The sequence below is a fragment of the Epinephelus moara genome, chromosome 6, assembly GCF_006386435.1.
Source record: "Epinephelus moara isolate mb chromosome 6, YSFRI_EMoa_1.0, whole genome shotgun sequence".
Classification (NCBI taxonomy): Eukaryota; Metazoa; Chordata; class Actinopteri; order Perciformes; family Serranidae; genus Epinephelus; species Epinephelus moara.
In genome coordinates, this window is record NC_065511.1 from 39521106 (window position 1) to 39538334 (window position 17229).

General features: G+C 45.3%; 1 protein-coding gene across 2 annotated transcripts; it reads right to left on the reverse strand.

The window, feature by feature from the left end:
* Positions 1-462: 462 nt before the first annotated feature.
* On the reverse strand, positions 463-15615 carry gon4lb (gon-4 like b). 2 transcript variants are annotated; one of them, XM_050046617.1, is made up of 30 exons: positions 15502-15615; positions 13373-13541; positions 13063-13205; positions 12685-12759; positions 12303-12353; positions 11920-11964; positions 11723-11827; positions 11242-11343; positions 10429-10575; positions 10101-10323; positions 9890-9991; positions 9724-9764; positions 9158-9270; positions 8524-8767; positions 8188-8274; positions 7509-7695; positions 7256-7406; positions 6901-7051; positions 6685-6801; positions 3611-4840; positions 3241-3484; positions 3005-3162; positions 2721-2918; positions 2489-2632; positions 2099-2407; positions 1919-2017; positions 1704-1830; positions 1103-1619; positions 859-961; positions 463-773 (listed from the first exon to the last, which is right to left on the reverse strand). In XM_050046617.1, exons 1-30 carry the CDS (start codon positions 15523-15525, stop codon positions 657-659), a joined length of 5523 nt encoding a protein of 1840 aa, XP_049902574.1. In that variant the 5' UTR covers positions 15526-15615; the 3' UTR covers positions 463-656. The 2 variants fall into 2 exon arrangements, with proteins under 2 accessions (XP_049902574.1, XP_049902573.1); XM_050046616.1 differs by having other exon boundaries at positions 13373-13544; positions 15502-15607.
* Between the last annotated feature and the right edge of the window lie 1614 nt (positions 15616-17229).

Below are 17229 nucleotides of genomic sequence, written 5' to 3' on the forward strand. Positions count from 1 at the left end.
CAGAGGTACAGTGGGTCGTCCACCATTGGAAGATCAGTGGCTCGATCCCCGGCTCCTCCTTGGGCAAGATACTGAACCCCAAATTGCTGCCGATGGCTGTTCCATCAGTGTGTGAGTGAGTGTGAATGGTCACTGAGTGGCAGGTGACATCACGTATGGTAGCCTTGGCCACCAGTGTGTGAATGGGTGAATGTGAAAAAGCACTTTGAGTGGTTGGAATATACATGTGCAGTCCATATGCTCAGAAAATGCTGATTCACGTCCATAAAGAGGGCTGAATAGGACCAAGTGGGAAAATACCCTCAAAGAGAACCACCTTCGTGACACGGAAAACTCTGGCTTTAGACTGAGCATACGTTGCTTACCCACTGATCTGGCTACGTGGAACATCCCTCTGATCTGACTCAGTCTGATCTGACTCAGTCTGATCTGACTCAGTCTGATCCAGGACAAAAGACAGACTTTGATGAAACAACTGTTTATTGTAAAAGAAAAAAAACTGTCACCTCTTTTTACAAAAACATTAAATAATCTCCTATTTTCATATTTACATTTTTTTATGGATAGCAAACTCATCTGTGAATCCTTTCACAGTAAAAGTCCTGGGAGTATAAAAAAACTTCCTTTGCTTCTTCGGTTCTTCTGATTGGTTCATATCAGTCTGGTTCCTCATCTGCTGCTGGCGGCTCAGTGGGTGGAGCCTCGTCCTCTGAGCTGGTCTGACGAGCCGCCGTCCGAAACAAACGCATTAAATCCCGAAACCGACGAGAGACCTGGAGAGATAAGGAAGAGTTACTGAAACTGTTTACTGTCAGTCAACAAATCACAATCCAAACAGGAAACGGAACAGCCAATCACCTCGCTCGGAGTCTTGTTGCCGAGCAGAGTAGAGATGGCCTGGAAAGTGTTCTGATTGGCTCCTTCCTGCTGACACGTCGTCAAAATGACTCGATCTGCTTCCCTGAAAAACAACATAAACAGTGTGTACTCCTGCTGCTCCGCCTGCTGCTCCTCCTGCTGCTCACACAGGAGGAGGGGCAGTTTAAATATAGAGTCAGTGCTCCTGCTGCTCCAAAAAGAGGAGGTGCAGCAGAAGGTGTACCTGGTCCAGAGGATGACTTTTTCTCCGCTCGCTGTCAAAGAAATATTTTTGGCACAGACTGGGACATCAGCAGGAGGACTGGGCCAAGGAGGAACAGAGGAGGTGGTGCATACAGAGGGAGACATGGAGGAGGAGGTGGTAGTGGGAGAGGTAGAGGGTGGAGTGATAGATGTGATGGAGGAGGATAAGACAGAGGAGGGAACTGAGGTAGGAGGGAAGATGGAGGAAGTGATAGGAGGGGTGGGGGTGGTGATGGAGGTAATAGAGGAGGTGCTAGTGGGGTCTGAGGAGGTAACAGAGGGAGAGGTAGAGGAGGTGATGGAAAGAATAGAGGAGACACTGCATCCTTCCACCACCACCTCTCTCCTGCTCCTATTCACCACCGGGCTCTGCTCCTTCTCAGTTGTTTTCCTCTCCTCTTCATTTTCATCCTCCTCCTCATCATCCAGCTCCTCCTCCTCCTCCTCCTTCTCATCTATCAGAGGGAACGAGCCTTCCCATGATGCACCGCTTCGGTCTGTCGACAGAAACAATAAAGTTACATAAAACTAACACACCTGTCTGATAATTACAACTCAGGACAGGTGATCCTGTTGCATACCTGGTTGTGGACTGTCATCGTCCCCCTTCAGGTCCAGGTCTTTGTCACCTGGGTCGTCATGGGCGGAGCTTATCTGCGAGTAGAGAGGGTCCAGACTTTTCATAGCTCTGGACACGCCCCCTGAGGTCTAGAGGGGACATGAACAGGTGAGTCAGGTGTTTGTTAACCTCTCTACCTGTCACTCATTCTGCATTGATGAAACATGGAGGACAGACCTTGTTGCCATGGCAATGGGAGCATCCTTTCCTCCTGTGTCGGCGGATCTTTGCGTCACGACAGAGGCAAGGCCAGTCTTTATCTGACCAATCACAGTCCTGGAACACATCAAACCAGCGTGAGAAGAAGTCCATGAGTGAAAGCTCAGTAAAGACACTCCTGCATGTGTGTTTTCAAACCTTGTAGTTTCTGTGGGCGTCCATCTTCCTCCTCCGGCGCCGGCCTGTCATTGGTTGGATCTTGTGCCCCTCCTCTTCCTCCTCAAGCTCAGGGAGAGTCACTTCCTCAAAGCCGCTACTGAGTCCAGTTCCTGGCACCTGGCCAACGCCCTCTCCACCGTCTGACCCGCCCCCACCGTCTTCCGGCCAATGAGCTTCCTCAAACTGTCCAGGGCGGGCCGGGGGTGGGCGGAGCTCGTCAAAAAATACCCAGAATTCAGCTTGTAGGTGGTTGTGGCCTTTTAGCAGTGTGGCCATTTGAGACTTTAGCTGAAATGTGATCACAGAAATGCTGATCAGTATCATCAATAATGAATAATCAGTAGTTATTGATAATGGTTGAACTGGTACCTCGTGGATGCTGGTTGGACTCAGGTCTGGACCGGTCTGCAGAGCTTTGATGATCTTCTGATAATGTGACGGATTATCTCCAAAACTGATCTCCAACTGTCGCAGGAAACGACGGCTGCGTTCAAACGCCTGCTGCTCCTCAAACTGCAGTCGATACAGAGAGTTACCAGTGATAGGTTATAAGTAATCAATAACTGCGACGGTACACGTGAGATACACCTGTGCTGCTCACCAGTCCACACTGCAGCGCCTGTTCAGGATGCAGGAATGCAGCGAAGTCTCGGAGGAGGTCGGTCCGGTCTCCCAGGATGCAGCGCAGTTTCCTGAACAACATCATCACTTCCGGTCCTTCTCCCACCTGCTCGAAATCGTTCAGCAGAGACACAAACTCCTCCACCTGCCCAGGTATGTCCTGCAGCGCCTCACGCACCTGGAGCCACACAGTAAGAGTCATTTACAGACACCTGCATCAACATGAGCTCACCTGGTCCTGATTTAATGTGTCTGTGTTCTCACCCTGCTGAGGTAACTCTGGGCGAACGCCACGTCTTTGCTCTCCCTGTGGGGGTCGTTTTCCAGGATGTTTTCGTCGTACAGCAGCAGCAGTTTCGCAGCGTCTTTACTGTGACGCTCCTGACGACTCCTCCTCAGACCGCGGAGAGGTCGGCTTCGACCTGCAGAAAGAACACTCACTGTTAAAACACAGTAAGGAGCCATTTACTGTAGAAAAATACAGAGACAGCAGCTCTGACCTCGTCCTCGTCCTGGACACCTCCCCCCTCCTCTGGGTGTCCCCTCTCCTGACGGCGTCTCCTTGTCTCTTCCTGTCTTACTGCTCCTGCCCTCTCCGGACTCCTCCCCTTTAGGCCCCTCCTCTTCCTCTTCCTCCTCCTCCTCTTGAGAGCCAGCTGACATGGGAGAGTGGTCCTCCTCCGAGTCGCCGTCTGCACAGAGCCGCCGCTCCGCCGCCAGCCAGGTCAGCTGCTTCATGGTCTCCTAAAGAGATCAGAGGTCAGAGGTCAGAGGTCAGACACACTACAGGTCAAACGTTGACCTTGGTTATTAATAACCCAAGTTTCAGGGATGTGCCATCCTGTGGCTAATAAACGACTTCCTGTTTACCTGTAACTCTGGAACAGACAGCACTGACTCCTCTGACGCTGATGACATCACTTCCTCCTCATCTTCATCCTGTGTGAGGTCATCAAAGTCCTCCTCCTCCTCCTCCTCGCCCTGCCGGTCCTGATCTTCATCCTTATCCTTCTCTCCATCCTCGTCCCTCTCTGCTCCCCCGTCCTCCCTTTGTCCCTCGTCGTCCTCCTCCTCACCCTCTCCTCCCTGCTCTCCCTCTCCTCCCCCACCCGATTCCTCCTCTCCACCTCCTCCTGAATCTCCAGCCTCTCGCCGCTCTTCCTCCTCTCCACCAGTGTTTTCTCCTCCGTTTAAATGGACCACACCCAGAGCTGTCCAGTCCTGCGTCTCCTCCTCCACCTCCTCTCCTGCACAGGATGACAGTGGACTCAGTGTGGATGTTGAAGCTGGACTTTCCTCCTCCACCTGTTTCTCCTCCTCCACCTGTCTCTCCTCCTCCAGTGGAGGGCGTGGCCTTGTGGACGTCTGCTCTACTCTGAGACTAATTCTCTGGAGCTGTTGCCCCAGAGCATGCTGGGAGGTGAAGGTGGGCAGAGCTGTGGGAGCTGGTGGCGTCAAAACCATCTGGAGGAGGAAGTACCCTGGCTTTACAGTGTCCACTGGGCAAGGCATTATGGGATTTGTAGGTTCAGGGTTGGTCAGGGAGGGGAGAGGGATGAGGAGGGGGATAGAGCCGCTGCCTTGTTGCCCGGAAACGCTCTGCTGCATCCTCTGGCCGACAGGAAGGCAGGACTGGATGATGTCAGCACTCACCTGGTGGGTGGGGACTGTATGAACAGCAGCCAATGGGACGGCCCCACAGTCAGGGGGTGGAGTCAGGGCTCCTACAACAGCAGGGGGGTTGGAGAGTACTGTAACGCCTGGATGGGGAAGAGACAGGTAGCTGACTGGCTGCATGTCTACCTGTCTCTCTGCTCTTTTGTCCACCTGTCTGTCTGTCCGTCTCTTTGACTGCCTCACCGTCTGTCTCACTGTCTGCCTGTCTACCAGTGTGTCCTCCTCTCTGTCTCCGGGGGCTTTGGCAAGTGGCAGCAGAGATGCATTGTGGGCCAAGGTGAAGAGCCGTCTGTGGGGGCGGGGAGGCGGGTGGGACGACTTGCTGACCCAGTAGGGGTGGAGCCTCAGGGTGCAGCCTGGGGGGAGGGAGGGCGGGTAACAGGTGGAGTTGAGTCGGGTCTTCTGGATGATCAGCTGACTGTTCTGCAGGTGAGAACCATCAAAGAAAGAAAAGTGAGGACAGAGTGAATGTGAGAATTCTAATACCTGCTGGCGAGAACAGGAACTGAACTGTCCCTCTGCTACTGGTAGGGCTGGGTAAATAAATACAGTACCAGTACGCTTAAAGTGACAGCAATACCAAAAGAGTACTTTATTTGATACGCTCTTTTTCTACCCCATCTGATACCCATCATGTGAACATAAGCATTCAGATGTGTAAAATGTCACCAGATTCCACAGGCATGTAGCCATACTTTTGTTTGGCAGCATCTCGGCTGAATCAAAGAACACTTGCAGTGATTTGCTGCCAGTAAAACCATAAAAATTGCTATTTTTTCTATAAAAAAAGGATCAAATGCCTGTTTATCTGACTGGAAAAGTTTTAGTACTACTTGCTACCGCGTTGGGATGTCAACAGTTAACCAATAATCAGTTAATCGCTGGGAATATATTTGACAGGTTACACATGTCGGCCTGCAGGTTAATTTTGTTATTCTTCAGCTTACTGCACTGCGCACCAAACAGGTCTGGGGGGAGCGAGCTAGCAGCACTGCTGTTATCAATCAATCAATCAATTTTATTGATTTAATATGGTGATTACCACTAGTAACACCATCCCGACCCAACAGCATTGCTGGGGTCCCCCCCCCAGGTCTCCCCGGTGAGTAAGTAGCTAAATTTGGAGCCATGAACCCCCTTCAGCATTGTTAGCTCTGTTAGCACTGTTAGCTCTGTTTGCACTGTTAGCAGTGTCAACAGTGCAAACATAGTTAAACGATGCTAAAGGGGCTTTGTGGCTCAAAATGAAGCCCCTTACTCACTGGGGCTACCTGGGTGGAGAACCGGAGGGTGGCCACCATGTTTCCATAGCAGCGCCATTGGGTTGGGACAGCGTTACTAGTCTTAATCGCCAAATGAGCAGTGCCGCTAGCTAGGGGTGTAACGATCCATCAGTGATCAATGTTCCAGTATCATCGATGCAAAGTGAAAACATCAACCTATATCATATCTTTAGCATACACCTTTATTTTGAAAGTTTGTGTCACCAGCAAACAGTGGCAGACAAATGGAAAGCAGCTAAGAGAAGGACGATGAGGATAACAGTTTTTATTCGGGAATAAATTAGCAGTGGGGAAATATTTTGGATTTCAGAGAAAATACAGGTCAGCAGACAGAACACATGGCGTATGTAAACAATGATGTTACGAGATAAAACAGGATGTAGCTGCTTGGACGGGAATCTCACTCAACAACATTAGTCGCTCTGTTTCAACAATGTTCGCCTAAAAACACATTCATGCAGACTGAAATTCAACCGAGCTGTTCTGTCAGGAGACGCAGTGAGTGAGAAAAATAATAATGTTACATGCACTTTGTTGAGCAATGAGTAGAGGGAAAAAAGTCCGCTAGCCGCTAGGCTAATTTATGTGATGTAAACATGCTATAGCTAATTTTAAGTTTGACTGGCAAAACAACAATTGTTTTGTTTCTGAACCCTTGCAGTTATTACTGAGCTGAATTTGATCCTTTTGTTAAATGATCTTGTAGTTAGTCCATGTTTTGGCTTCAGGGCTTCAAGACAGTCCGAAAATTTTAGGGAAAAGAAGATGGTGTGGGTTTCAAGGAAACATTTCTTCCAGAAAGGGCTCTCTTGCAGAAAGCCCTGAAGGCTAATGTATGCTGTTGAATTTTTTTTTCTAATAAATGTTTAGTTTATGTTGTTATGTTCCTGTGATTTTAACTAAAAGTAGCCAATAAAATCAAGAGTAATTTCAGGCTCCACACTGATATGAATCTGAATATGAATGTGGTTCATTGTGTCCGACCTTAAGCCAGTTTGGCATGTTGGAGTTGTTTCTGTCCACTGGGGGGCGCTGGTCTCCCGGCTCAACTCTGCTGCAAGCGAGCGGCAGCGGGGGGATCACTCGCTGCGTCAGGAACGTCTGAAGATATGAAGACAAGGCCAGAGTTTACCGTCACCTGTTCAGCCACAGAGGAGATGATGTCAGATGGTGTGTGTGGTGATGTTACAGTGATGTCACCTTGATGACACTGTTGCGTGGCGCTCTCGGCCCGCTCATCTCTCTGACGTGTTTCCTCAAGCTCCATCGAGTCTTACAGAGCAGGTAGGAGCTGATCAGCTGATCCGACTGGACCGTCCCCTCGAAGTGCTTCAGACCATGAACCAGCAATCTGCACAGAGGCATCATGGGAAATAATACTGTCAGTCTGCACAGAGGCATCATGGGAAATAATACTGTCAGTCTGCACAGAGGCATCATGGGAAACAATACTGTCAGTCTGCACAGAGGCATCATGGGAAATAATACTGTTACAGTACAATAAACCGTATGTGTGTGTTTAAAGTGTGTGTCGCGTGTATTAGTGTGTATGTACCCGTCCTCTCCTGCAGTGTAAACACTCCGGTGGGGTCGGGTGTGGAGGGCGGGATCCAGGTTGCAGACAGGAAGCAGTTCTGGGTAAAGGAAGACAGGACGTGTGGCAAACAGCCAGGCGGTGTCGGCAGGCAGCAGAGGGAAGGCGTGGCCTAAACAAAACCAGAACCAAAATTAGAACATGAACAATCAGCTGGAACAACCAGATAGACGTTCTGCCTGACGACAGAACCAGAGTTTATTTCCATTCTTACTGTTGGTAGCAGGAGTCATCCTGGGGAGCCAGCGCCTGGTGGAAGTAGGAGCAGAAGGAGCAGGAGGAGGGTCCGCTCTCTGCTCCACCTCCTGCAGGAGATCCAGCGCCCCCCTCAGGTTACACACTGTGAAACTACTGGGGAGAACGGCCTCCTCCTGACGGCTAGCAAACTGCTGAAGCTCCTCCTGGAGGGAGAGGAGAGAGAGGACATTTGTTTGTGTTGTTGTTGTTTACGGACTGACCTGAAGGCTGTCTGAAGTTAGGGAGGTATGTCGAGTCTAAAGCCGGAGTTTTCCTTCGTGCAAAGATGGCTCTCTTTTTACCTGGCTAAATCACCATGGTAACCTCTGCTGCATACCTAACCTGGTCAGGACCAGTTTTTGTTCTGAGTTTCGGGTCGAAATCGGCCAAAAAGCTGGCAGAAAATCACTAATTGTGTCAATTTTTAAGTTAATATACAAACTGTTTTGCTCATTGATTGACATTATCGCCTGAACGGCGCCGCTTCTTAGCCGATTTCAAGTCGAAACTCTGAACAGAAAGCGGTCCCCACCAGGTTGGCCACGCAGCACCAGTTAATGTGGCGATTTAGCTGGGTTAAACCAGACTCAACATACCTCACTGGGTGGTGCACCCATCTGGAGGAAGAGAACATTTGTTTGTGTTTACTGACTGACCAGGTAGTGTTTGGTGAGGCAGGCTTGGTGGTTCAGGGCGTCCACACGGCGACTCAGCAGGTGAACTTGAGTCAGCAGCTGAACGTGCTGAGACAGAGACAGAGACAGAAAACATGTGAATGAACCAAAACTGGGAATGCTGCAGTTTCTTTAAACACTTTATTTAAATATCAGGAGTCATGTTGGAGATGAAGAGGAAACAGACGCAATGCTACAGGACACTACGTGAGACAGTAGAGGACACTACATGAGACAGTAGAGGACACTATGTGAGACAGTAGAGGACACTACATGAGACAGTAGAGGACACTATGTGAGACAGTAGAGGACACGTACCTGCTGTATCTGCTGCTGTAGCTGCAGTTTCTGGGTGTAGTCCAGGTGGAGGGTGGGGTAGACCCGACTTGGTAGCACTAAGACAGACGTAACGGTCCCGGGTTGTGTGCTGGGTGTGTCCTTCAGGTTGTCACGGTGATTACTGGTGGTTTCCTGCAGGGCTCTCCTCTGCTGCAGAGCTTCGTACTGTTTCCTGACGGTTCGCCGTCGCTCTGTCAACATGCTGGCTAATGGTGCCTCAAAACTACAGAGAACAAAAAGGGACACAACTGCTGTATACTGTCTGTTCATGGTGGGAGTGTTGCACCACGACTCCACCACCGCTCTGTATAAAACGTTTGGTGTAATGGCACATCTTCTACTGCGGGCTACAGACAGCCTTGAAGAAAATGCATACTGTCTAAAAGACGACACAGTTTATTTCAGATACAGGATGTCTCCTCTCAGCTGCACTCTTCTTCATGTGTTCTGTGTGAAGAAGCCGCAGCAAAGGCCATTTCTCTTCCTCCTTACCCAAACAGTCACAGCACATCTCTGCTGCACCGTCCCAAAAGGAGGGCCTGTGTCACTGTGTATATGTGTTCATGTAGATGTGTGTATATGTGTGCATCAGGACTCTACGTAGATGTGTTACCGTAAAGCTTGGGGGACGTTGAATTTCGGTCCAGTCTGTAATGGCACCACCTCTTCCTCCTGCTCCTCTTCCTGCTCCTCCTCCTGCTCCTCAGCTGCCACCTCCTCCTGGAGCTGTACAGAGAACAGACGTCACTCTGACCTGACACTTGTCATCAGTCCTGGCTCGTCACAAAGTCCAAAAAGTTCTGACTCTCAGATCGGTGGGTGTGATTTCTACTCTGTTTAAATCCAGTCAGCTCCTGCAGGACGTTACGATCACAACAAATAATGTAAATTGTTCCAGTCCCTGTGAATTCTGCGCCACCAGTGTAGAGCTGCGTGCAGCGTATTGATTCGCTCAGCTCCTCCTTGACCTTCTCTCTATTTATCATGACACTACTGCTGTGGGACTGTTATTATCAGGTTTAGGACAGAATCGAGCCATGTCGGTGTTGATGTGAGATGAATGACGAGTAGGGATGAGATCACATTGTGCTGTGTGAGGTCTGAACACTCTCTATAAAGACCAGAATCATAAGTACCAATCAGTGGAAACACAGGTTGGTAAAAATCAACTCAACACACCGTTTCAAACAGCTCCTCCAGCAGCTCGTTCACTTCCTTCTCTGAAAAAGTAGAAGAAGAAAAAGAAGTGTTAACACAGAGGAGAGGACAAGAAGAAAAATACAGATTCTGAGGTCCTGGAAAAGCTTCTCTAAGCCTTGACCCAAACCCAATCCACAACACCTACTGGTGATCTGGACCGCCCGGTCCGTCCTGTAGTCCTCCAGATCGGGTTCATCCAGGTCTTCCAGGAAGTTGTACTCTGGGTCGTCATCATCATCGGCTTCCTCTGAGAAGACAGACAGGTTCAGTTAGCTTTCTGAGATGTTAACAACAACAAAAACAAAACAGTCTCAGGCTTTTATTCTGAAAGTGCTGTTATCAGCCGGATCCCTGACCTTCATTGTCGGGGGCCATGAGACCCTGCAGCCACTTCGTCCAGTGACGCTCCTCCTCCCCCTGGGCGGCGCTGAGCTCGTACATGTCAGCGCTGATGTCAGGGGCCAGAAGCTCCGCCTCCAGCTGACCCAAAGGAACGTTAACCAGAGGAAGTTTGGAGCGTGTGCGGTACGCCAAACAGCTGGTGCCTCCATCACCACCATCATTGCTGGCTTTTCTGTCCTAAGAGTGAGAAAGCGAGAGGCAGGTAGTGGGAGAGGCAGGAAGTCAGTGAGACTGCTTTTGGGTGGGTGTTTCTTATAGGTGTGGGTGTGCTGTGGGGTTTACCTGGTTATAGGTGTAGGCAGCACTACAGTCCAGCTCCTCCTCCACAGCGTTGAGTCTCTCCAGGAAGGAGGTCTCAGGAACAGTGAGGAGCTGATGAGGAGCGCAGGTGGAGGTCATCACCTGTTCCCCCAGGTGTCCTGAGGGTTTCTAAAGAACAGGCAGGGGTCAGTGTATCTGTTAACTTTGGTTAAAACTGAGTTATGAACCATTGGTGTTCCCGTAGAAGAAAACTGCAGAAAGGCCATTACAGCGAATAGTGAACATGAGGCCGAGGACAACAAAATAACTGATAACGTGATAATGACCACAACAAGCTCAGTGATGAAGATGATGATGTCAAGTAATCACAAACCTGATGATGTGAATATTACAACAAAATAATACTTGAGGGTTAGAACTAATAAAACAGGCATCTATCAATGAAACAAACACAAATTAAATCCAGTGAGAAATGAGCACAGTTAACTTTAAAAGATATGACATGGAAATTGTAGTTACTGCACGTTGCCTTTGCATTACTTATGAAGGTGTTTCAGGTAAAACAAAGACAGAGTGCAGCCACTACAATTTTAGTGATATTTTTGTGCACAGGTCAAATCATTAATCATGTTCATTAGACTTTATGAATACCTGTCTAATAACTGCATCACCACGTTTCTACTTGAAACACATTTAGCGGAACAGTCAAAAACTCTGAAGCCATTTTTCTCAGATTCAGTGATGTTGTAGTTAATGCAGTTAGCCTTTATGGGGCAGCGCAGGGGTCTGAGGTCAGACATCAGTGTTTCTATAGGAGATCTGAGGTCTGGGTACCTGTCGGGATTCATCAGTCCTCTGGACTGTCAGTAGTTTAAGTTGAAAGGCCTGATGCATTCTGGGAGGTGAAGCCAAGCTGTCTGCATCGCTGAGGAAAGTCTAAAGGAAAGTTTAAAAAGCCAGTTAGTATGAAGTACAAACTGTTATTGGTATGTACCAACTAACATCAAGTTAACATAAGAATAAGAAATTAAAAATCATAAATAAAAACTGAAATGACCGTTGTTGTTATTGTGTGAGCATGTGTAAATGAATATGTATTTATGTAGTATATGTGCCGATGTATGGAGGCTGTATTTGTGTATGTATGTGCATATATGTGACAGCAATTATGTGCTGGACTGTTTATGAATTATTGTATGTTTACTAAATATTTTTGTCTTTGAGCTAAAAGATAAAAATCTAAATCAAAATCCAACTATAGAAAAGAGTAACGTGGCAGGTTACAGCCCCCGTGAAAGGTCAAAGCATCACTCACCTCCTCGGCAGTGTCTTCCTCCTCCTCCTCTTCCTCATCAGGACAATACTCTTCATCAGACGAGTCTTCATCCTCCTCAAGATCAATGTCTACGAACTGAGGAGGCTGCAGAAGAGACAGTCAGTCAGTCAGACAGACAAAAAGATGGACAGAGAGACAGACAGAAATTCTCCTGCAGACTGGATGTGTTATTTTACCTTGACTGTGGCTGTGTTCACGGCTGACAGACTCCAGTCCAGAGGCTGTAACCAGACAGACAGAAAGACAGACTTGTTTTGAAAGTTTTAAAGTTTTTGTTGAGTCCAATTCAATTCAAAGAAACTTTACTGGCACAGGAAACACACTCACACTGCCAAAGCAAGTGTGAAATAAAAACAAAAAAAATGTTTGTGCAACAAGTAAAGATTTACTAGAATTAAGACATGAGTAAAGAGCTTTGTTTCACTGCAAGATTGTGACCAAATTTATAAATAAAAACAGGTAAAGCTTAATTTAAAAATACAAACAGAAAAATTCTGGTTTAACTCTTGAAAATATATCACCTACACCAACCTATAATCATTAAACAAAATGTTTTCACCTGTCCCTGCTGAACGGCCTGTTTCAGCCTGGATCGAGTCATCTTCGGCTCCTGATGGAGAAAAAACAAATTAAAACACAAAGAGACGTTTTTTTTAGTCTCCACCAACTCCTGAGGAAAATATCTGTCTCTTTAGCTGCTAAATAATGATAAATAATAATAAATAATTATACTTATTAGAGCTTCTAAAATAATTTTGTTCATTAAAAATGTTTCCTTGAGTCAGTTGAAGGCTCAGTTCACATGCACGTGTGTGCACATGATCACGATGCTAACACCTTGGCCTTAATTTGAGCCAGGAAGAAACTCTGATTCAGAATCATTAAAAAATCGAGACGATATTCATCCCGAGCCTCAGCACAAAGAAAACATGGACACTCACAAACATCGGCAGGTCCTGAGTGTCTCTGATGGCAGCTTTCATCATGGCCACCACATGCTCGTGGGTAATCACCTCCTGACACGGGACACACAACATGTTACAGTACAGAGTGTGTAAACATGTTACACACAGGTAAAACTAACGTGAACTATTGCTGATGAATGCATTTTTTTATTGTAACTTTACTCTGATTTCAGTTTGTTTTTTTTACTTGCTTTTATTGTTATTTTCTCTTGTTTACCGCACCAAAACAAAATATGTAATTTCTTTGTATGTGAAAAAACTTGGTAACAAACCGGATTCTGATTCTATGATTGTAAACTTTAGTAATATGTTCTCCTGGTGTTAACCATGCGTGTGCGTGTGTGTCTCTCTTACATGCAGGATGGCGCGCACGTTGCTGGACGTCAGGTTGTGTTGTTTGGACGTCCTGTCCAGGTCAATGTCCAGGCTTCCCATTTCATCCTCACTGGCCTCGCTGGTCACCATGGCGACCACCTTTTCCCCCGTCATCCCATCACCTGAGCAAGAGACGGACAAAACTAAAGGTATGAATACTCTGACTATGCCTTCGTCCAGTTTAACACTTGGACTATTTATAAACACGTCGCCGAGTCAGTTCAACCACACTTGATTTAAACATGATCTAATGTGTTCCCATGTCATCATGATGTCACAGCTTACTTACCTGAGACAAGTGTTCGCTCCTCTTCCTGTTTGTCCCCAGTGGAGCTTCCTGCGTGAGGCGTGGACAGTGACCTGCTGTCCAGTTTGAAGGCAACGTCCTCTCCATCCGTCCTCAGAAATTTAGACTCCAGAGGACAAATGTTGTCTCGTGCTGGACGCCGCCTCTCCAGCTGCTGGGACACACAAGCACAGTCAATGATCAATGCAACAACTGAGCAACACCATCAGTGATCAATACAACGACTAATCAACACCATCTGTGATCAATACCACTGATATACACATCACTGATTAATACAACCACGGGAAAACAAAGAGAAGAAGCGATCTTTACAACCAGTGATCAATTCAACATCTGATCCATGTAATTGCTGACCAATACCAGTGATCAATACATATAATAAAGACAGACAGAATATTAGAGTGATGAAAGAAGAATTCAGATCTGTTACTGCAGTAAAAGTAGCAACACCACGGTGTAGAAAAAGTCCTGCATTCAAAGTTTTACTTAAGTTAAAGTACAAAAGTATCAGCATCAAAATACACTTAAAGTACCAAAAGTACAAGTACTCATAATAAAGAATGGCCCATTTCTGAATAATATATATTATTGGATTAAAATGAGCTAATAAAGGTGCTCCACTTTAATTACTTTACATACAGCTGGGTAGTTTGATTTGTAATAATAAATAATCATTTAAAAGATGATTATTTAATTCAATTTTATTTATAAAGCCCAATATCACAAATCACAATTTGCCTCAGAGGCTTTACAGCATCTGACATCCCTCTGTCCTTTGGACCCTCACAGACAATAAGGAAAAACTCCCCAAAAAACCCCTGTCCTTCTTCCAGGACGGACTGACGTGCATTAGATGTTGTACAGAGCAGATAAACATAATAAATTAACAGTAATCCATATGACGAAATGAAACATAAAGAGAGACAGAGAGAGAGACATGCAGGACAGTAATGACAATAGCTTACAACATTACTTTTTGTCATAATATAATATTAATAATAACAGTAATTGTGACACTATATGTTGTATGCAGTATATATTAACATATGACAGTATATGTATGTGACAATAATGATCACATGTGTATAATAATAGAGGTATGACTAATAACAACAGCAGTATTATGTTATGGATTTATAATCTGATTGATCTGATTAGAATTTTGTGGTCGAAGGTCAAAGTCAGTGTGACCTCACAAAACACTTTTGACCATAACTCAGGAATTCACACGCTAATTATGACAAACATTTCACAAATGTCTAACAGGACAGGATAAAATGATTAAGTGGTGACATTTTATATCCAAAAGGTCAAAGGTCAACTTCGCTTAGACCTCATATTCTGCAAAAACACTTTTCTGTTCATTACTCAGCGTCATATCTCAGCAACATTTGGCCAGATACTGAATTGGTGGCACTGATCTTGGGTCCCCACTTTGAAGAAGTAATTTAGTTTATTTTTATTTAGGTTTTTATTCTTTGCTTACTTATATGTTTGCTTTCCTTCAAGCCCTTAATTCTGCAGTGATATATATCTGTCAGAACTGGCGTGAAGGAGAGTATTTGTTATTGAACAGGGTCAGGGTTATTTCCTGTAGCTGCCAATGAAAAGCTAAATTTCTAATAACAATAGAAATACGCAAGTTAAGTAGAAGTAGCGTTACTTCCAAATTGTACTTGAGAGTCACTTTCCTCTACTGGTGAAGACAGACACGTCTTCAGTTATCAGATATTCAAAACTAACTTTAACATACAGGACGGACAGGTGTTTAAATCATTAGCTTAGCCGCACTTTAGCTCTAGTTTAGATGCAAAATATGTGGTCAGGTTGAACTGACACGGTTAATTTGACCCGGGTTAAGCCTCTAAACGTGCGAGCAGAGCTGCAGCCAACATTTTGTCTCTGTTAGTGTAACGATAGTTCAGTAAGCTTCATAATAACAGCAGTGTGTCGCCGGTAGAAGCTAAGCTAACACACAACTGAGCAGGCGCAGTGGCTGCCTCTGTGTGTGGCGCGAAGTTTGGCTGTGATATTAATCACATAATAATACAGAACCGGAAGCACTAAACATTAAAATCTGTTACTGTGAATAAAAGTGAAAGACTTACCCTCAGACTGACATCAGTAGCCATTTGTTACTCCGTCATATCAGCTCTGTTAGCTCTGTTAGCTTCTGTTTGGTTAGCCTCAGTTCCGCCAATAACAATATCACTTCCTGCCCGGGTCCTTCAGAATAAAAGCGGAGCGTCATTGTGACTCCTTCAGAATAAAACAGGAGCATAACGTGCATGGCGCCACCTGCTGTACCGGATGTTGTATGCTCAAAACTGCAGTGAAGATGGAGAAAACTGTTGTTATAAAACTTTGTATTCTAGATATTATTCTGTAAATATATTAAAACCTTAATTTTCTTTAGCAGTCTTTAAACAGATCTTCGTCAGTACAATTTACTAATACACAAATTATTTGTTATAATTCTATATTTCAAATTGACGTTATTTATTTATCATGTGCACAATAATTACAGTAAAGCTGTCATTGGCAATAGAAATGTGAAAATCTTACATCTCTGTTTTTTTTAAGAAAAAAGAGAATCTAAATATAGTGCAAGTAAATTAAAGGTAAATTACCTCTTAATATTTTTCAGTGAACAAGAACGTGTATAAAAGTAGAGGTTTTCCATGCTCATTTTGCGTTTAAAAGTCTGATATATTTTGACAGATGTTTCAAATGCTAGTGCTTCATCAGTATCAGTGTCAGTGCATGTAGAATCAAGAACAACCTATGTAAATAAATTCATTTAAAACATAATCTACCATGGGCAAGACAGAATAATCAAATTCTGCATCCCAAAATGCACTCTTACTACAACTCATTATTACTCATTCTCACTCTGACTTTGTCACATATTGAAATTTGGTCATGGACTTTCCACGTCCACATATGAAGTGCAAGGTACCCTGGGTGTGTTGGTTGTTGACGTTCTGGGACACGTGTCAAGTTCTGCCTCTTAGATGCATTGTCGTCTTTCAAAATACACTTCTGTTTTCACAGGAAATTTAATGTTTCCATACAGTCTCTTTCAAAATAAAAGCACTATGGCAAATTGAAAAAAAGCACATGGTTGGGTTTAGGAGAAAAGAGCAGGGTGTCGTGTTAGAATCTTACGGGACACAAACACCACTCTCTCGGGTGAAGGTTGGTGTTTGTTAGACCCATCCACCACCCCTCCCAGACTTTCGCCCCCTCAACTTTTGTCCTTGTTCTGCCACGTTTCCCCTGATGCTGTGGGGCGCTGTTAAACTATAATGGCAACCGGCTGCATGTCATGCCAACGTTAAAGGAGGCCTCTGTTCATTGGTTTCTGACGCCGCAAGTCACTGATCAAGCACTAGATTTCGACAACTTCAGAGTGAGATCGGGTTCTGAACTATGAGTTCTTTTTAGTTCCAATTCCAAATGCAACATAAATTAAGTAAAACTGACTACCTCAACATATTTTAACTTTTGTCAGTGACATAGGCTAATCTGAGTCACCACGCAAACTGTGACGATACGCCCAGAGAGCAATGAGACATCTTGCTCATGAGTGATGTGCTTTTGCTAGCCACACCACAAGCTAGCTTTAGCACAGGACTTTGGTTTAAGTATCAAAATACACCTTTCCTCTCTTCTTTTCAGTGCAAAAAATATGATTGAAAATCAATGTTCTATTACATAAATACTGTAGTTTAGCTTGTTTGCTTTTATAGTAAAAAGAAATAGGAAAATATGTTCTCACCTCAGTTTACAGTCACATAGAGGCATGTCAAGAGCAAAATGACTCCAGAACAGTG

Excerpts from the sequence above, each read along its gene's own strand:
- gon4lb (XM_050046616.1), bottom strand. The coding sequence starts at position 15,525 with ATGGCTACTGATGTCAGTCTGAGG. Across the intron at positions 11,344-11,722 it reads AGGAAGACACTGCCGAGGAG|ACTTTCCTCAGCGATGCAGA; the intron begins GTGAGTGATGCT and ends ACTTTCCTTTAG. Across the intron at positions 8,768-9,157 it reads AACGTCCCCCAAGCTTTACG|TTTTGAGGCACCATTAGCCA; the intron begins GTAACACATCTA and ends TGTTCTCTGTAG.